Source organism: Dendrobates tinctorius, unplaced genomic scaffold (assembly GCF_039654945.1).
Source record: "Dendrobates tinctorius isolate UK_male_01 unplaced genomic scaffold, ASM3965494v1 ptg000115l, whole genome shotgun sequence".
Taxonomy (NCBI): domain Eukaryota; kingdom Metazoa; phylum Chordata; class Amphibia; order Anura; family Dendrobatidae; genus Dendrobates; species Dendrobates tinctorius.
Genome location: NW_027361783.1, coordinates 2337187 through 2358957, shown reverse-complemented (window position 1 = coordinate 2358957; position 21771 = coordinate 2337187). Strand labels below are relative to the sequence as shown.

The following is a 21771-nucleotide window of genomic DNA, read 5'->3' as shown; positions in this document are numbered from 1 at the left end:
ATAACCATGATTTTTAATCACAGGTTTCATGCGTCTTGGCATGCTTTCCACCAGTCTTTCACACTGCTTTTGGGTGACCTTATGCCACTCCCGGTGCAAAAATGTAAGCAGTTCTTCTTTGTTTGATAGCTTATGACTATCCATCTTCCTCTTGATTACATTCCAGAGGTTTTCAATGGGTTTCCTGTCAGAAGATTTGGCTGGCCATGACAAGGATTTGATGTGGTGGTCCTTCATCCACACATTGATTGACCTAGCTGTGTGGCATGGCGCATTGTCCTGATGGAAAAAACAGTCCTCAGAGTTGAGGAACATTGCCTGAGAAGAAGGAATCAACTGTTTTTCCAGGATAACCTTGTATGCGGCTTGAGTCATATGTCTTTCGCAAAGAATGACCTGCCCAATTCCAACCTTGCTGTATCATCCCCAGATCATCACCGATCCTCCACCAAATTTCACAGTGGGTACAAGACACTGTGGCTTGTACACCTCTCCAGGTTTCCGTCTAACCATTAGACGACCAGATGTTGGGCAAAGCTGAAAATTAGACTCATCTGTTGTGAATTCTCTTACTTCTGAGTCAGGGCTCCCTCTGGTGGTTACTGTGGGTAGTGGATGATGATGATGATTGGAGATCTGGGGTTACTGATTGGGAGTATTTAAGTGAGCAGACTTACCTCAATTGTTGCTGGTGATTAGTTCTTCCTGTGCAACTTGAGGTCTGCTGTCTCCTGCCTGATCCTACATTTTTCAGCTAAGTTGTTCATTTGCTAATCCTTTGCTTCTGATCTGGTTTTGCCTTTTTCTGCATTGCTTTGCGGGTTCCGCGTGCTCCCTGCTTGGGGCTGTGCTGGACCGCCTCCATATGTTACAGCTTGTGTCAGTTTGTTCAGTCCCCTGTTATATTAGTCTCTTTTGCTTTGCTGCCAGTTCATACCAGGATGCTGATATAGTGGTGGTGAGGTCGTGAGACCTCAGTGTTTTTTTGTGCATCAGATGTGTTGGAGTTTTTAGGGTTTTTGCATGATTGCAGACAGTGTCTTTCCTTTCCTATCCTATCTAGTCAGTTTGGGCCCTATCATTTGCTCAGTCTATTTTCTGCCTGCGTTTGTGTCTCATCTTGTCTCACCGACAATATATGTTTGGGGGCTATCTATTCTTTTGGGGTCCACTCCGCGTCTTTGCCTCCTCATAGGAGTTATGACTGTACAATTGAGTTATAAATTTCCCAAGGGTCGGCTTTTCAACTTATCGGTACCTGAACATGATGCTATACGATCTTATATCAAGGAGTTGTTGCAGAAGGGTCATATCAGACCATCCTCTTCACCTTTAGGTACTGTTTTTTTGTGGCCAAGAAAGATTGCTTATTAAGGCTATGTATTGACTATCGTTCCCTAAACAAAATCACTGTTAAATATCAGTACCCGTTACCCCTGATTTCTGATTTATTTTCCAGAGTTAAAGTGCCTGTTGGTTTACCAAACTGGACCTCAGGGGGGCGTATAATCTTATTCGCATCAAGCATGGGGATGAATGGAAGATGGCGTTTAATACCCCGGAGGGACATTTTCAGTACCTGGTGATGCCTTTTGGGCTCACTAATGCCCCTTCTGTCTTCCAATCTTTTATGAACAATATTTTCCGGGACTTTGTGGATAAGTTTTTGATCATTTATCTGGATGATATTTTGATCTTTTCCAGTCATTGGGATTCTCATGTGGAACATGCCCGGACTGTGTTCCGGATTTTGAGGGAAAATACTCTGTATGTTAAGGGATCGAAATGTCTCTTTGGTGTACAGAGGATTTCGTTTTTGGGATTCATTTTGTCCCTGTCTGCTATTGAAATGGACCCGGCCAAGGTACAGCCCATTTATGATTGGGTTCAGCCCACTTCTCTGATGGCTCTCCAGAAGTTTTGGGGTTTTGCTAATTTCAACCATAAATTTATAAGTAATTTTTCTGGTATTGTTAAACCACTGACGGATTTGACCAAAAAAGGCGCTGATGTGGTGAATTGGTCTCCAGAGGCAGTCTCGGCATTTCAGGAGCTTAAGCGGAGATTCACTTCTGCTCCGGTTCTACGGCAACCTGATGTTTCACTCCCATTTCAGGTGGAGATAGATGCTTCTGAGTTTGGTGCAGGGAGCCATTTTGTCCCAAAGAGATCGAGATAAATCCCTGTGCCTTCTTTTCTTGAAAATTTTCCCCATCTGAACGTAATTATGACGTGGGTATCGGGAATTGTTGGCCATCAAGTGAGCATTTGGAGAGTGGAGACATTGGTTGGAGGGAGCTAGACATCAAGTTGTGGTCCTCACTGACCACAAGAATTTGATTTATCTTGAATTAGCCAAGCGCTTGAATCCTAGACAGGCTAGGTGGGCCTTGTTTTTAACGCGTTTTAATTATGTGGTCTCCTTTCTTCCGGGCACTAAGAATGTTAAGGCGGATGCCCTATCTAGGAGGTTCTTTGTGGATTCTCTTGATGTGACCGAGCCTACTACAATTCTAAATGAGGGTGTAGTTCTTTCCGCCATCTCACCCAATTTGAGACGTGCCCTGGAGGAACTTCAGGAGGACAAACCTGAATGATGCCCTATGGGAAGATTGTATGTCCCTGACCAGTGGAGGAGAAGAGTAATGTCTGAAATTCATTGCTCCGTGTTAGCTGGTCATCCAGGTATTTTTGGTACCAGAGATTTGGTGAGTCAGTCTTTTTGGTGGCCTGCCTTATCTCGTGATGTCAGGAATTTTATGCAGTCCTGTGGGACTTGTTCTCAGTCCAAGCCCTGTTCTCGTTCTAGTGGTTTGATGATGCCCCTGCCGGTGCCCAGGAGGCCATGGACCCATATCTCAATGGATTTTATTTCTGATCTCCCTGTCTCTCAGAGAATGACTGTTATCTGGGTGATCTGTGATAGATTTTCTAAGATGGTCCATCTTGTACCACTCCCAAAGTTGCCATCTTCTACTGAATTGGTGCCCTTGTTTTTACAACAGGTGGTTCGTTTGCACGGGATTCTTGAGAACATTGTGTCGGACTGAGGAGTCCAGTTTGTTTCCAGATTTTGGAGAGCTTTTTGTTCCAAACTGTGAATTCAGTTATCTTTCTCCTATGCATTTCATCCTAAGCCAATGGGCAGACTGAGAGAACAAACCAGACTTTGGAATCCTATTTGAGATGTTTCATATCTGCTGATCAAGATTTCTAGGTCTCATTTTTGCCCTTGGCCGAATTTGCGCTAAACAATTGGGCTAGTTCTGCCACTTTGATGTCTTGTTTTTTCTGTAACTTTGGGTTTCATCCTCAATTTTCTTTTGGGGCAGGTGGAAGCTTCGGCCTGCCCAAGTGTGGATTCTGTGGTAGAGAGAATGCTTCATATTTGGGACCAAGTAGTAGATAAGTTGTCCCACTCTCAGGAAAAGACCCAACGGTTTTCCAACCGGCATAGGACCATTGGTTCCCGGTTTAGAGTGGGTGATATGGTTTGGTTGTCTTCAAAAAATATTCCTATGAAGGTTGCGCCTCCAAAATTCAAGCCAAGGTTCATTGGACCTTATAAGATTTTGGAAATCCTTAATCCTGTTTCTTTCCGTTTGGCTCTTCCAGTTACCTTTAAGATTCATAACATTCTTCATAAATCTTTGTTGAAAAGGTTTGTGGAGCCAGTAGTACCCATGGCGGCGCCCCCTGACCCTGTATTGGTTAAGGGTAATTTGAAGTATGAGGTAGAGAAGATATTGGATTCTCGTCTGGCTAGACGGAGACTCCAGTACTTGGTCAAGTGGAAAGGTTATGGCCAGGAGGATAATTCTTGGGTCTCTGCTTCTGACATTCATGTTGAGAGATTGGTTTGTGCTTTTCACCGGGCCCATCCTGATCGGCCTGGTGGCGTGGATGAGGGTTTGGTGACCCCTCCTTAAGGGGGGGGTACTGTTGTGAATTCTTTTACTTCTGAGTCGGGGCTCCCTCTGGTGGTTAGTGTAGTTAGTGGAGCTGGCCAGATTGACAGAGGTCTGCCACCTGATGATGATTGGAGATCTGGGGTTACTGATTGGGAGTATTTAAGTGAGCAGACTTACCTCAATTGTTGCTGGTGATTAATTCTTCCTGTGCAACTTGAGGTCTGCTGTCTCCTGCCTGATCCTGCATTTTTCAGCTAAGTTGTTCATTTGCTAATCCTTTGCTTCTGATCTGGTTTTGCCTTTTTCTGTGTGGCTTTGCGGGTTCAGTGTGCTCCCTGCTGGGGGCTGTGCTGGACCCCGCTCCATATCTTACAGCTTGTGTCAGTTTGTTCAGTCCCCTGTTATATTAGTCTCTTTTGCTTTGCTGCCAGTTCATACCAGAATGCTAATATAGTGGGGGCGAGGTCGTGAGACCTCAGTGTTTTTTTGTACATCAGACGTGTTGGATTTTTTATGGTTTTTGCATGGTTGCAGACAGGTGTCTTTCCTTTCCTATCCTATCTAGTCAGTTTGGGCCCCATCATTTGCTCAGTCTATTTTCTGCCTGCGTTTGTGTCTCATCTTGTCTCACCGACAATATATGTTTGGGGGCTATCTATTCCTTTGGGGTGCACTCCGGGGCAGTTTAGATTTCACCATTCTTGCTTTAGGCTTAGTTAGCTCTCCGGCTGTACCGAGGCATCTAGGGCATCGTAGGTATGCTCCACGGCTACTGCTACTGTGTTGTTAGGATTAAGGCTAAGTGCACACGTACCGGAACTCTCGCGGAAATTACCGCGAGAATTCCGGAATTCCAGTCCGCGGGAAAATCGCATTTTAAATTCCCGCGATTTTCCCGCGGAAAAACTAGCATTTTGAAAGTGTATTTAGCTTGCAAAATGCTAGCGTTTTCCAAGCGATCTGTAGCATCACTTGGAGAACTGATTGACAGGTTGGTCACACTCGTCAAACATAGTGTTTGACAAGTGTGACCAACTTTTTACTACTGAGGCCGCCTATGCGGCATCAATAGTAAAAGATAGAATGTAAAAAAATAATAAAAAATGGTGTTATTCTTACCCTCCGACGTCCCGCGCATCCGTTTCCAGTAATCCTTTGCAAAAATGCCCGCGATGACGTCCGTTCTCGCGGGATCGCGATGTCTCGCGGTAATTCGCGATGACGTCGCGCCAATGACCGCGAGACTTCGCGATCCCGCGAGAACGGACGCCATCGCGGGCATTTTCGCAAAGGACTACTGGGAACGAGAGCGTGGAGAGAGGCGGGAAGACTGCGCGGGACGTCGGAGGGTGAGAATAACAATATTTTTTATTTTTAAATTCTATTTTTTACAGGGATATGGTACCCACAGCCCGGAGGACAGTTTCCTCTCCTCCGGACCGTGGGTACCATCCGCAAATGTTCTGCTTACTTTCCGCATGGTGTGCACAGCCACATGCGGGAAGTAAGCGGAACAATGCATTCCTATGGGTGCGGGATCGCCGCGATTCCGCAAATTAATGAGCATGCTGCGGTTTTTACCGCGAAGCGATTCCGCCGCGGTAAAAACCGCAGCATTAGCACAGCATTGCAGAATCCCATAGGAATGCATGGGATGCTTGTTTTTCGCGTTTTCGCGGCAAAATTGCGCGGTTAAAACCACCGCGGAAACGCGAAAAAAATGCCACGTGTGAACTCAGCCTAAGGGTCTGCAATCCGCTAAGTTACCAACCTTTCTGGTTTCCTGGTGGCCTAGCCTATTCCTGCCATCCTCCTCGGTGACCTGTTCATAACACTCATCAGCAAACATTACCTTACTACAGTCCTCTATGGTCCAATCCTTATGGTCTTTGGCAAACTTCAGCCTGGCTCTCCTTTGCTTCTAATTGATGAATGGCTTTTTTCTAGCTTTACATGACTTGAGCCCTGCCTCTAGGAGCATGTTACGAACTGTTCTTGCTATGCACTTCACCCCAGCTGCCTTTTGCCATTCCTTTTGTAGGTCACTTGATGTCATCCTGTGGTTGCTGAGTGACATTTGAATAAGATGATGGTAGAGAGTCGTTTTTGCCCTCTGCCGGTCTGTAGTTTTGTTGTTCCCAATGTCTGATGCTTGATCGTGTTGTAATGGACTACCGTCTTAGAAATTTTAAGGATGGAGGCAACATGACGCTCACTGTATCCCTCTGCTAGTAAATCCAGAATTGAGCCCTTCTTTTCCTCACTCAAGACTTTTCTTTTCAACTCTTTTGGCATGGATAAAAGTTATTTTCTCATTCCTATTACTTTTGGGATATTGCGAGCACTTGTTTTGCCATCCAGCTTGTCCTATTGCAAGAGGATTGTGAACACCACAGGACGGTTTTTTTATACCTTACTTCGTTAAATAAGATTTGGTTCAGATGATCACCTAATCAGAAGCACATTAAGTAGAATGAGGTGTACTCTGGTTGGAATTCAATTGACACTGGAATGGAATGACTGTCAGACATGTAGAGAAGCTGATTTTTATAAAACTGTGCAGTTTTCTCTTAATTTTTGCCAGAGCTATATATATATATATATATATATATATGTGGCGCCCCTGAGGCTCAGTCGCCACAGAGGTACTGCACCTTCTCCTAAGGTGTGGTGCCCCACCATCTGGGTAAGTTGGGAGCTCCTTTCCACCCTCCAACACTCGCACCCCACACAACAGGGTAGTTCTGCACAACCACATTGCGGCTCAGTTCTTAGAGAGTAGCAGAGCACCTCTGGTGGTTCCCTGCTTGGAACACTGGATGTGTTGGGAGGTGGGTGGAGTTTAGATCCATATAAAAGATTGGGAAAGTTTAGAATTAGAGGTTCAGTCTGACAGAAGGTCGGCGCAGTAGGAAGTCGCTCAGAGAGGAGTGAGGATCCCTGGAAGAAGGGATGGAGGAAGGAGTGCTGCAGCTGCCTCAGTGACCTGAGCCAGCTGGCATGGGAAAGTAAGGAAGGTGGAAAGACGTAGAACTGTAACCTAAGTTTCCATAAGAAAGAGTCAAGTACGGAACAAAGGAGTAGAGAACAGAGAGGAGACATGGGTTAGAAGAGGAACCCTGCCTATAGGTTCTCAGCGCAAGGCCGAGGCCCGGTCCCCGAGGTTGTATGTACACTTATGGATCTGCAGCCGACACCGATGGAGTAGTTGGCTGTAAATGCATTACTCCCATCCAAGACTCGAGGCACAACAGCAACACAGATAGAGAGCCGGGAGTGAGACATCCCCGAAGCAGGCTACAGCTGTCTGCCATGCAAGTAGAGTTCTAGGAACATCTCTTAGGAGGCATTCCAGGGTTACTAAGTACTGGAGTGCTTCACACCACCAGGCACATTGGCGGAGTCGTTCAGGAAGGTACATGTTGGCGGAGTGTTGGAGAGGAGAGCCCTGACTTGCCCGGGAGGTTGGTTGAGTCTTTACCCCGGAGGACACGTCACGGAGGCAGGCACCAGTGTGTACCATGAACTGTGAGTAAAGCTTTGAAACTGCAGCTCTGGTGTCCTCCATTCATTTGTGCGCTAACACCTTCAGCACCGCTACATCTGGGTACCAGCATCCATACCATCCTGCGCATCTCCTCACCCATAGCACCTACACTGCCCTGGGACTACAGCTCCACCTGTGGGGAGCTACACCACACCATCAGTCCCAGCAGATCTGCATGCGTCGTCGGCTTAACACCTCCCTTGCCGAACACCACAGGTGGCGTCATGAACTACTCCATTAACTACCACAAACCACCCTTGACTTGGGCGCCCAGGGCCACGGACTGGGTCACCGCTGCTGTGACACATCCCCCGGACACCGGCCCGGTACCGAGTACCCCACGGCCCTGGGAGAGCGACCCATATATATATATATATATACACCGTATATACTCATGTATAAGGCGACCCGTGTATAAGCTGACCCCCCTAATTTTGCAACAAAAAACTGGGGAAAGTTATTGACTCGCGTATAAGCCTAGGGTTAATGGTGGTCCAAGAAGATGCTTCATAGATAAAACCCTCCATATGCTGCTGCACAAGGGTTAATGCTGGCCCAAGAAGATGCTCAATAAATACCCCTCATATGCTGCTGCATAAGAGTTAATGCTGCCTCATAAGATGCTCCTTAAATACCCCCCATAATATGCTGCTGCACAAGGGTTAATACTGCCCCGTAAGATGCTCCATAAATACCCCCCATAATATGCTGTTGCACAAGGGTTAATGCTGCCCCATAAGATGCTCCATAAATACCCCCCATATGCTGTTGCTGCAATAAAAAAATGACATACCATACTCACCTCTCCATCGCTGGGCGCCAGGTGCTGGTGTCTTGAGCCCCCGGCACCGGCGATAATTACCGGTCCCTGTTCCATCGCCATCCACTGCTGTGTCTCCCGGATCTCTGCAGTGACAGCAGAGGGCGCGCACTGACTACGTCATAGCGCCCTCTGCCATCACAGCAGGAGGACCCGGAGACACAGCAGTGCACGGCTTGGAACGGGGACAGGTGAATATTACTCTGCCCCATCATACTCACCCCTCCTGGTGCAAGGTCTTCTCTGCAGCGGCAGCCCCTGCTTGTCACTCTGTCGTCTACTTCCTGCATTCAGCTGGTCACGTGGTACCGCTCATTAAACTCATAAATATGCGCATATTCATGAGTTTAATGAGCGGTACCACGTGACCGCTGAATGCAGGAAGCAGGCAGCAGAGGGAGAAGCAGGGGCTGCAGAGATGTGCCAGGAGTTGTGAGTATGGTCTCTGACCCCCCTGATCCCCCTCCTACCCCCCGGTATATGACTCGCGTATAAGCCGAGAGGGGGACTTTCAGCCCAAAAAAATGGGCAGAAAATCTCGGCTTATACACGAGTATATACGGTATATACTGTGTGTGTGTGTATATATATATATAGATATATATATATATAGCTCTGGCAAAAATTAAGAGACCACTGCACAGTTTTATAAATATCAGCTTCTCTACATGTCGGACAGCCATTCCATTCCAGTGTCAGTTGTATTCCAACCAGAGTACATCCTGGTACAATCACTGTCAAGCTCTGCAATCACCCAAGAAAACTAGCTGCTACTGCTAGTCGTTTGTGCAAGCAGATTGGACACAAGGTACAGGTAGCATATGTCTTCAGGGACCCGGTTTATAGAGCAAAAGGAAAAAGCTATTACATTTTATATGTTTAATCCTAGAAAGTAGGCAGCATTTATAAAAATATATAAAATATATAAGGGATAGCAAAAGAGAAGAACTAAACCTGTGTCATGGAAATGGCGCAGATCTTAGGAGATGGAAGCTCTCCTTTTAGAAAAATGGTTCAGAACTACAATGAAGTCTGTATTTTAAGACTGACAACGATTATAATTCAAAATCTGTATTTATCCGCTAAACGTTATGCCCACATACTTCCCCTGGATGACCTCAGATTGGGTCTGGTCAATGAAATGCGGCTAGGTCCTAAATAATTTTGTGATTTTCATAAGTCCCCACTTGGAGGTCTCAGAAGGGAAATATTAATGATATACTTCCTATCATGATTTTAGCTTTCCATTGGTAGGAAACATGGGATATATATCACATATCTCCATCTCTGGACCAGATATCACCTCCCTACTAACCAGAATCCCTCAATGTCTGTCCACTATTTCATCCTTCTTCTCTGCTAGATTTCTGAAACTTAACATGGACAAAACAGAATTCATCATCTTTCCCCATCTCACGTGTCCCCCCCAACAAACCTATCCATTACAGTAAATGGCTGCCCACTCTCCCCAGTCCCACAAGCTCGCTGCCTCGGGATAATCCTTGACGCTGATCTCTCCTTCAAACCACATATCCAAGCCCTTTCCACTTCCTGCCGACTTCAACTCAAAAATATTTCACAAATCTGTTCATTCCTCAACCAAAAATCTGCAAAAACCCTAGTCCATGCCCTCATAATCTCTCGCCTTGACTACTGCAACCTCGTGCTCTGTGGCCTCCCCTCGAACACTCTCGCACCCCTCCAATCTATTCTAAACTCCGCTGCCCGACTAATCCACCTGTCCCCCCGCTATTCCCCAGCTTCTCCCCTCTGTCAATCCCTTCACTGGCTCCCCATTGCCCAGAGACTCCAGTACAAAGCCCTAACCATAACATACAAAGCCATCCACAACCTGTCTCCTCCATACATCTGTCACCTCGTCTCCCAGTACTTTCCTGCACGCAACCTAAGATCCTCACAAGATCTCCTTCTCTACTCCCCTCTTATCTCCTCTTCCCACAATCGCATACAAGATTTCTCTTGCGCATCACCCCTACTCTGGAACTCTCTACCACAACTTATCAGACTCTCACCTACCATCGAAACCTTCAAAAAGAGCCTGAAGACCCACCTCTTACGACAAGCCTATAACTTGCAGTAACCACCGATCGATCAAACCGCTGCATGACCAGCTCTACCCTCGCCTACTGTATTTTCACACATCCCTTGTAGATTGTGAGCCTTCACGGGCAGGGTCCTCTCTCCTCCTGTACCAGTTATGACTTGTATTGTTTAACATTATTGTACTTGTTTTTATGTATACCCCTCCTTACATGTAAAGCGCCATGGAATAAATGGAGCTATAACAATAAATAATAATAACATATATATTTGGAGATGATGCAGTGACTGCCCAGTGATGTAAATAAATGCGTTCCGTTCACCACTTTGTCACAACACCGAAACTATATCTCCCATAACTTCAAGACCTACGTTGTTAAAAAAACCACCAATATTCATAACTCTGGACTTCGGTGCTATAATGTCTGATAGTTTGGGCCAAATGTGGCTTTGAAGAGAGGAAACTTATTTCCCCAGGCAAGAAAACTCTCAATTCCCAGCCTCTTGTATTCACTGTGCCCTAAACTTTTTGTGACCTCTTCAGCAGATAATCCACTTCAGTTACCTGTTTCTCTAACATCTCACAGTCAAAGACCCACATCTAGAACCTTCTAGATTAACAGGCCGATGTCATGTTAATCTGACATGGGACTATTTCCGATTACTGATTAACAAGATGTCTAGACAAACATATCCAAGAGAGGCTAGACAGTGCAGCCTTTACTATATTGAAAAGGACCATTGCTGTGAGTCTCCCTGCGACTAAAGATTCCTGCACATCCTGTCCAACAAAGACCCTAGGCAGAAAAACCTCTAATGGATGAGGCAGTTATGGAAAATTCCAAAAAGAGCTGAGGTTAGAGTTTAGTTTGGGATTTTCTCTATGGAAAAGTCTGCACTTGATTTGGAAGCCCTTTCTTTATATTGTTTTCCCCACTAAAATATGTCCCATCAAAAAGATAAAATGAACATCTGCTTTTGTTTAGATTTCTGCCTCACATGGACTTGGTTACCTGCATTTTCCACCAGTTAAGTGTACTGTGTGTACTTCGTCATAGACAGCCAACGCTGACATTCAGTTTATTTATACAGCACACACAGCCCTAGTTAGTCTCTCCGCTCCTCATAGTGCATTGCTCAGTTTTACTACAAATCCTGTTTTGCTTCTGCAAACAGTTTCCTGGGTATTTCTAATTTTAGAGACTTCTGTGTTGCCTGAAGAATTATTTAGATTTTACTAATTTTACCTGGAATAGATGAAGTACATTGCTGCTACTGGCTACAGTGATTGGTGAATTTCCAAAAGGTGAGGATCCATGGTTGTGGATATCACAAAGACCCAAAGGTCACAACTCGGGGGCAAAATAGCATTAGTATTCTTACAGTATTATTGTTTTTACAGCATCATCGTTGGGTTTGGTCTTCAGATGCCTGGCGCAGCTGCACCATGGCGATCTGACCTTAGTCATGCTGCAGTCTTCAATTAATATTATATTTTCTTACTTTGACAGGTTCTGTCTGCACAACCAGGATTAAAACCGGTGTTGGCTATCCACAGTTAAGTGCTGTGATTGAATGTGCCGACTCTGCCCATGGATTGAAAGGACACATTATTTCTGTAAGTACAGAGATGTTCTTAATATTTAACACATAGTCAGCCCATGAGTTTTGCGGACTTTTGTATTCCAATCTACTTTTTAAGGAACATCCAGATTTTTTTTTTAATACTAAATAGGAGAAAAGTTTTTTGCTGATTAAATACGAAATATATATAATGAATATTTGCTCAACAATTTAGACAGCTGTGAAAAAATACTGAAAAGTAAGAATGTTTTGAAAAATAGACTTGTTAACAGTTTATTTATATCAGTTAACAAAATACAAAGATAAATGTAAAGCAAATCAATATTTTGTGTGATCACCTTTTGCCTGCAAAGGACTGATGGTTAGGATTCTAATCAGGTGTATTTAGATTTCTCTTTTTTCTTCATTCACTTTCCATTCTGTTAATTGATCTAAAAATAAACTATTATCACTTCTATTTTTGAAAGCACCCTTGTATCTTAGACTATAAATGAAGAGTTCGGCTGACATGGGGGTCAAAGACATATAATTGGCTGGTAACAGGGGCGGGACTACCACGGTCGCAGGGGTCGCAGGTGCAACGGGCCTCGGAGTGTTTAGAGACCCGATCGCGGAGCTGCAGCCGCTCATTGGCTGTGCAACTCCTTGCTTTGAGTGGCTGCCAGACTGCAATTGGCCTACACACAGGACCTGTGATGAGGTCACAGGAGGGGAAGAGTCAGGGGGTCACATGATCAGGAGCCTCGTTTATGCAGGACTCTGCCGACCTGGTTGTCATGGTACACTGCTGGATGAGGTAAGTTTATGTGTGGGGTTAGGAGGAGAGGTTTACAGGATGGATGTAGCAGAGCCGTGTGTGTATGAGTTGTATGGAGCGCAGCTGTGTGTGTGTATGGGGTGTACTGAGTGGAGCCGTGTGTGTACGAGGTGTACGGAGCGGAGCCACATGTGTACGAGGTGAGCCGAGCCGTGTGTGTACGGGGTGTAAGGAGCAAAGCCATGTGTGTACAAAGTGTACGGAATGGAGCCTTGTGTGTACGAGGTGAGCGGAGCCTTGTGTGTACGAGGTGAGCGGAGCCATGTGTGTACGAGGTGTGTGGAGCGGAGCAGTGTGTGTACAAGGTGTACAGAGCGGAGCCGTGTGTGTACGAGGTGTACGGAGCGGAGCCGCTGGTGTATGAGGTGAGCGGAGCCATGTGTACGAGGTGTACGGAGTGGAGCCGTGTGTGTATGAGGTGTACGGAGCGGAGCCTTGTGTGTACGAGGTGAGCGGAGCTGTGTGTGTACGAAGTGAGCGGAGCCGTGTGTGTACAAGGAGTACGGAGGAGAGCTGCGTGTGTACGAAGTGAGCGGAGCAGAGCCGTGTGTGTACGAGGTGTACGGAGCGGAGCTGTGTGTGTGCAAGGTGTACAGAGCAGAGTCGCGTGTGTACGAGGTGTACGGAGCGGAGCCGTGTGTGTACGAGGTGTACGGAGCGGAGCCGTGTGTGTACGAAGTGTACGGAGAGGAGCCTCGTGTGTACGAGGTGAGCGGAGCCATGCATGTACGAGGTGTACGGAGCCAAAATGTGCGTGTATTTTGGCATGGGGGGCTCCTTTTGAAAGTTTGCACCGGGGCCCATAACTTTGTAGTTACACCACTGGCAGGGAAAATAAGGATCTAGCATGTCTGATTTCAGACCTATGATCGCTTTGTTTTCCCTGAAGTAAGCCACAGACTTAGATGTCATGCAATAACACTCTTAGGCCGGAGTCACACTGTTGAGGAATACAGACGAGGGCTATGCGATAAAACATCGCATAGCATTCAGACTGCTGTTAATCTGTGGAGCAGCTCCCATCACCATCTTTTTTTCTTGCCTGTATTATACGTGCAAGTGAAATCACAGCATGCTGCAATTTGCTGTGTATATCTGTCGAGACTCGCCAATGTAAGTCTATGGGTGCGAGAAAAAAATCGCACACAACAAAGACCATCTGTGTGACTTGCGAGAATTACGCACCGGTGTCCTTTGTAAAGCCCGCAATTCATGTGCAGTGTACAGTAAAATCACACTGACAGGTTAGAAAAGAATAAATATATACACATAGAATACATATATATATACAGTATATATACAGTATATATATATACAGTGCCTTGCGAAAGTATTCGGTCCCCTGGAACTTTTCAACCTTTTCCCACTTATCATGCTTCAAAAGATACCAAATGTAAGTTTTTGGTGAAGAATCAACAACAAGTGGAACACAATTGTGAAGTTGAACGAAATTTATTGGTTATTTTAAATTTTTGTGGAAATTCAAAAACTGAAAAGTGGGGCGTACAATATTATTCGGCCCCTTTAACTTAATACTTTGTTGCACCACCTTTTGCTGCGATTACAGCTGCAAGTCGCTGGGGTATGACTCTATCAGTTTTGTACATCGAGAGACTGAAATTCTTGCCCATTCTTCCTTGGCAAACAGCTCGAGCTCAGGGAGGTTTGATGGAGATCGTTTGTGAACAGCAGTTTTCAGCTCTTTCCACAGATTCTCGATTGGATTCAGGTCTGGACTTTGACTTGGCTATTCTAACACCTGGATACATTTATTTGTGAACCATTCCATTGTAGATTTTGCTTTATGTTGGGGATCATTGTCTTGTTGGAAGACAAATCTCCTTCCCAGTCTCAGGTCTTTTGCAGACTCCAACACGTTTTCTTCAAGAATGGTCCTGTATTTGGCTCCATCCATCTTCCCATCAAATTTAACCATCTTCCCTGTCCCTGCTGAAGAAAAGCAGGCCCAAACCATGATGTTGCCACCACCATGTTTGACAGTGGGGATGGTGTGTCTAGGGTGATGAGCTGAGTTGCCTTTACGCCAAACATATCGTTTGGCATTGTTGTCAAATGTTCAATTTTGGTTTCATCTGACCAGAGCACCTTCTTCCACATGTTTGGTGTGTCTCCCAGGTGGCTTGTTGCAAACTTTAAACAACACTTTTTATGGATATCTTTGAGAAATGGCTTTCTTCTTGCCACTCTTCCATAAAGGCCAGATTTGTGCAGTGTACGACTGATTGTTGTCCTATGGACAGACTGTCCCACCGCAGCTGTAGATCTCTGCAGTTCATCCAGAGTGATCATAGGCCTCTTGGCTGCATCTCTGATCAGTCTTCTCCTTGTTTGAGATGAAAGTTTAGAGGGATGGCCGGGTCTTGGTAGATTTGCAGTAGTATGATACTCCTTCCATTTCAAAATGATCGCTTGCACAGTGCTCCTTGGGATGTTTAAAGTTTTGGAAATCATTTTGTATCCAAATCCGGCTTTAAACTTCTCCACAACAGTATCACGGACCTGCCTGTTGTGTTCCATGGTCTTCATGATGCTCTCTGTGCTTCAAACAGAACCCTGAGACTATCAGAGAGCAGGTGCATTTATACGGAGACTTGATTACACAAAGGTGGATTAAATTTATCATCATTAGTCATTTAGGACAACATTGGATCATTCAGAGGTCCACAATGAACTTCTGGAGTGAGTTTGCTGCACTGAATGTAAAGGGGCCGAATAATATTGCATGCCCCACTTTTCAGTTTTTGAATTTCCACAAAAATGTAAAATAACCAATAAATTTAGTTCAACTTCACAATTGTGTTCCACTTGATGAGTCTTCACCAAAAAATTACATTTGGTATCTTTATGTTTGAAGCATGATATGCGGTGTAGGGATTCTACTCACTCAGGTGCAGCGGGAGACAATCAGGAGGCAGGTTCCTTTAAAGTTCATGGGGTTTATTGCATCATAAATCCATAAAATAAAAGAGCACAAAAGAAATAGCCGTTAGCTCAGGCAAAATAAATAACAAATGTCCAGTCCTTTAAGCTCAGTCCTGGAGCCAGAACACAACACACACAGGAGACTTCCCCTCCCCACATACAACCCCCTGTTTCAGGAGCAGTCTACGTTATATGGGTATAGCCACACCCAAGAACCCAGCAGCTGACTGGTCATGTGACTGTGACCTCACCACAGGTCCTTGCAATACATTAGCAATATAGTGATATTACTTAGGGCTTACATTACAGAGACAAGTTGTCTCTGAGACACATACCTCCCATCAACTATGCAACCCTTAGCCATGCCACAGTGGGAAAAAGTTGAAAAGTTCCAGGGGGCTGAATACTTTTGCAAGGCACTGTATATAGATGTCAGTGACACACACATATATATATATATATATGTATTTATATTTATATTGCAGAGAGAGAAAGATAGAAGAAAAGCCGGTAGCCTGTAATACATCTGCCTGGTTCTGTAAAATCACTGCAGGAGCCAACTGGATAGGAGAGATGGATTACATACAGTAAATCCATATAGAATAGGTAGATACATAGATTTCAGTGACAAATACAATTAGTATAGTGTGTGTGCAAAATTCTGGACATGTATTTAATGAATAAAAGATTATTTTACAGGAAAAAAATGGCATGGGGTCCCCCTATAATTAATAGTCAGCAATGACTAAGCAGACAGCTGAGGGCTGATGTTAATAGTCTAGAAAGGGGCCATGGATCCTGGCCCCCCGACTAAAAACATCAGCTCTCAGCCGCTACATAGTTAAATTGTAAATAGAAAACACAGACACCCAGTAAAAAATCCTTTAATTGAAATAAAGACACAGACTCCTTTATTTTTCTTAATTAAACCATACTTACAACCACACCTATTCCATGTAAAGTCCTCATTCTCCTGTAATAAAAATAAAATAAAAAAGCAACAATATATCATACCTGTCCATTGTTGTGTCCCATGCCGTAATTTATATCTGAGCGATATACATTTTTCAACCTGGACGATGCTAAGATGCGACCGTCCCGGCTGAAAAACCACTGGTGAATGGGGAGATGCTGCCAGGGCAGCCTCAGTGACTAGCGCTGACGTCACTGAGTCTGCACTCCCTCACAGCCCGACCTACGCTGAACCCTGGAGCGTGGGAAAATGCCAGTTCATTTTCCCATGCTCCAGACTTCATCGCAGGTCAGGCTGTGAGGTTCGCAGCATCATTGACCTCACCGCTATTCACTGAAGGTGTTCTCACAGCCGGGCTGAACTGCTGTGACTTCAGGACAGTGAGAAAATACCACTGACGAGGTCACGGCAGTTCATGTTCAGTGTATTCACAGCTGATCAACATGAGAAATTCTGTGAAGTGAAGGAATTAGGGAAAGAGCAGGAAGCTTACCTGAATTATTGTAACTACCTTTTTCCACGTTTTTTCTACTTTTATTACCTTGTCTCTACTCTACAATAAATTGTTATCCCTGTTGGATTTCAACGGTGTTCCTGGATACTAATTGCCCATGTTGCAGTGACTGTGGAGAAGAGGTAAATCACCTGGGCTTCATCTGTCCTGTATATTTTATGAGCAAGGGGCCAGGATGCTCGCTGACTGTTTGCTCAGTGGACTCTGTTCATGGACTGTAGCTTTAAGTGACTCAGCCATAACTACCACCCTGTGCCACCTTGTTACACTTAGTGTAGTCTGCAGGATGGACCACCGCAGCCGAAAGACTGATGGCGAGAATTCCTGAGATGTGTGATTTAGAAATGTGTGCCGAGAAAGAATTGAAGATAGCGGTCGACAGTGATTTTGATGTGTTTGCTGTGAAAGAATTGAAGGTGATGGCTGAAAGTGAACTTTGAGATGTTGACCGCCATGACAGAGGCAAAGATGACGGATTTTGTTGATTTAAAGATGGTGCCGACCGCTACCGAGAAGATTGTGGCTGTTGGTGCGAAAATGGGAGATGTTGCCGCCTTTCGTGGGCGTCATGGAGATTTGGCGCCAAAAGGCAGAAGGCCCACCCTAAATGGGTGTGGGCGAAGAAGATGTCTCCACCCGTGCAGCCAAACCCAAGAAAACGGGTGAAACAGACAAGTGTCACCCGCCCACGAATGGGCAGAACCGTATCCGGAAGGAAGACGCCATTGCTGAGTGAGTTACCTATCCGTGTGCAGCAGCTGGTGAGGAAAATCGTCTTGAGCTGGAACGCCACGGATGTGGAGGACCCTGAGCCAGAAGGAGCAGTCGAGAAAGCGGAAGCAGTGGAAAGAGGGACCACCGCAGTCGAGATCCTGAGTTCGCACTGCCGCAGTGGTGGACTGTCGCAGCCAGATGCAGTCACAGTGAGTGCAATGCTTACCCTCACCCCAGTCCCCACACCTGTTTTTGGCCTGAGGACTGTATGCTGTGGTGGTCACAGTGGTCTCCGGTACCGAGGAGAGACAGGTGCAGGAGGGGCAATGTGTCCGGCGATCACTTGCAACGACCGCAGCTCCTGCAGTGAGACAGAGAAGAAATCGGTGGCCACAGTTGGCTCACGGGAGCGGTAAGCTCCAAGTTTGCTGAGCTGGCCGTTGCTAGAGGAAATAAGATAGTGATCCAGGGCCAGAATGTGGCCTATTATGGTACGCAGCGGCTCTGTATTGACTGATGTGGTCCTTTTAAGAGAGTTGTGCGGGTTGCACCGAAGTAATAGAAAAATGTGTGAAGAGACTGCTCCACGTCTCTGGATGGGCAGGGAGCCCTAGATGACACCAGGAATGAGTGTCGGTGGTGACCCGAAAGGTCACGAATAAGAGACTGTGTTTTTGTTTTCCCCCTTCCTCATCCAAGTTATTTGTGCAAGTTTGTGCATCCTTTGCTGGACCACGGGTCGGTCAACCCTATGGGGGTTAACTGACTGCATGTGCGGCAGTGGCAAAGATTCCCTTTACCTTGGACTAGACCCCTGTTGGACCCGGTGGACCTATTTGCTGCTAGACCCGTGGTCTGGTCAAAGGGGGAGGGGGAGAGCTTGGTCCGGCAGACACGTTTTGAGCAAGAGACTGGGACTCTTACGTTTGCTCTAACTTAAATTTGTTACTCTGATGTTTTATTACTGTGTTACCCATCCGGAGGTCGTCATGGCCGAGTACAGCCATGTTTTATGGGGGAGGGGTGTATGGAGGTGATGAGACCCTCGTCTGCCCCCTTCTTTCCCCTTGCACCGGGCCTGTGCACTTTATGCGGCACCCTAATGGTGTATTTACAGTGGGGAAAAAAAGTATTTAGTCAGTCAGCAATAGTGCAAGTTCCACCACTTAAAAAGATGAGAGGCGTCTGTAATTTACATCATAGGTAGACCTCAACTATGGGAGACAAACTGAGAAAAAAAAATCCAGAAAATCACATTGTCTGTTTTTTTTTCATTTTATTTGCATATTATGGTGGAAAATAAGTATTTGGTCAGAAACAAAATTTCATCTCAATACTTTGTGATATATCCTTTGTTGGCAATGACAGAGGTCAAACGTTTTCTGTAAGTCTTCACAAGGTTGCCACACACTGTTGTTGGTATGTTGGCTCATTCCTCCATGCAGATCTCCTCTAGAGCAGTGATGTTTTTGACTTTTCGCTTGGCAACACGGACTTTCAACTCCCTCCAAAGGTTTTCTTTAGGTTTGAGATCTGGAGACTGGCTAGGCCACTCCAGGACCTTGAAATGCTTCTTACGAAGCCACTCCTTCGTTGCCCTGGCGGTGTGCTTTGGATCATTGTCATGTTGAAAGACCCAGCCACGTTTCATCTTCAATGCCCTTGCTGATGGAAGGAGGTTTGCACTCAAAATCTCACGATACATGGCCCCATTCATTCTTTCATGTACCCGGATCAGTCGTCCTGGCCCCTTTGCAGAGAAACAGCCCCAAAGCATGATGTTTCCACCACCATGCTTTACATTAGGTATGGTGTTTGATGGATGCAACTCAGTATTCTTTTTCCTCCAAACACGACAAGTTGTGTTTCTACCAAACAGTTCCAGTTTGGTTTCATCAGACCATAGGACATTCTCCCAAAACTCCTCTGGATCATCCAAATGCTCTCTAGCAAACTTCAGACGGGCCCGGACATGTACAGACTTAAGCAGTGGGACACGTCTGGCACTGCAGGATCTGAGTCCATGGTGGCGTAGTGTGTTACTTATGGTAGGCCTTGTTACATTGGTCCCAGCTCTCTGCAGTTCATTCACTAGGTCCCCCCGCGTGGTTCTGGGATTTTTGCTCACCGTTCTTGTGATCATTCTGACCCCACGGGGTGGGATTTTGCGTGGAGCACCAGATCGAGGGAGATTATCAGTGGTCTTGTATGTCTTCCATTTTCTAATTATTGCTCCCACAGTTGATTTCTTCACTCCAAGCTGGTTGGCTATTGCAGATTCAGTCTTCCCAGCCTGGTGCAGGGCTACAATTTTGTTTCTGGTGTCCTTTGACAGCTCTTTGGTCTTCACCATAGTGGAGTTTGGAGTCAGACTGTTTGAGGGTGTGCACAGGTGTCTTTTTATACTGATAACAAGTTTAAAGAGGTGCCATTACTACAGGTAATGAGTGGAGGAAAGAGGAGACTCTTAAAGAAGAAGTTACAGGTCTGTGAGAGCCAGAAATCTTGATTGCTTGTTTCTGACCAAATACTTATTTTCCACCATAATATGCAAATAAAATGAAAAAAAACAGACAATGTGATTTTCTGTATTTTTTTTTCTCAGTTTGTCTCCCATAGTTGAGGTCTACCTATGATGTAAATTACAGACGCCTCTCATCTTTTTAAGTGGTGGAACTTGCACTATTGCTGACTGACTAAATACTTTTTTTCCCCACTGTATATACATTAATGTTTTGCTGGAGTTAATGCAATGTGTAATGCCCCTTTTTTCTCTGTATTGTTCTCTGTACTTTACACTGCCATATTTGTATGCACATGCTAGAGGCAGGGACAGAAGGGGTTAATTTAGGGGGCTGAGCCAGAATCCTCTAGGGAAGAGGAAGCTCCTGCTTCCTGGTCAGAGCCCAGGCAGGAGAGCCTGAGGCAGGGTGTGTGTCCCTGTCTGGGGCACAGGTGTGTCCGCGCTTGGGACAGAAGGAGCCCCTGTCTGGGGCATAAGTGTGTTCCCATCTGGAACAGTGAGGACCCCTGTTTGGGGTATAAGTAGATCCCTGTCTGGGACAGAAGGGACCCCTGGCTGGGGAGAATATTGGCTGCCAGGACTGTCAGACACAGGGACTGAGTAGTGCCCCGCCGAGGACTATAATCATCCAGGAATTGGTTAAAGGACTGTGATTGTACTTGCTGCTGACATTGCTGCTGCCAATGATACAGCAGTGAAGGAACTAGGGAAAGAGCAGTAAGTTTACCTGAATTATTGCAACTACCTTTATCCACATTTTTTCTATTTTTATTACCTTTTCTCTACTCTACAATAAACTGTTATCCCTGTTGGATTTTAATGGTGTTCCTGGATCCTGATTGCCCATATTGCAGTGACTGTGGAGAAGAGGTAAATCACCTGGGGTTTATCTGTCCTGTATATTTTATGTGCAAGGGGCCGGTGTGCTTGCTGTTTGCGCAGTGGACTCTGTTCGTGGACTGTAGCTTTAAGTGACTCGGCCATAACTACCACCCTGGGCCACCTTGCTACAATCATACAACAGCTCCAGGGTAGGGAAGGAAGCAAAAGAGTATACAGACATTACAGCATGGGATTGCAGCTGATTCTTCTTCTGAGGCAAAACATTTTCTTGCCTGTTTTTAATCAATATTTTATGTCAAAGAAAGTATCAGCTGTGATCCCATGCTACAATATCTGTATATACTTTCCTTCCTCCCCTGCCCAGGAGTTATGGTATGATCAGAGCATGCTGTTGTACGGTCAGACACAGCCATAACACAGTACATAGCAGGGACACATTTATAAGATTAGATTATCTCTTAACTTTTTTTTAAACATATCGAAATTTATATATCCAGTTGTGGAACTTATTATTATTCAA

At 45.4% G+C, this 21771-nt stretch overlaps 1 protein-coding gene across 1 annotated transcript in view; it reads left to right on the top strand.

The window, feature by feature from the left end:
- The window catches only part of GMPR (guanosine monophosphate reductase), a 137134-nt gene that overhangs the window by 34593 nt on the left and 80770 nt on the right, over window positions 1-21771 (top strand). The window contains exon 6 of the mRNA XM_073589944.1: window positions 11851-11957. Coding sequence (XP_073446045.1) covers window positions 11851-11957 — 107 coding nt within the window. The remainder of the gene's footprint in view (window positions 1-11850; window positions 11958-21771) is intronic.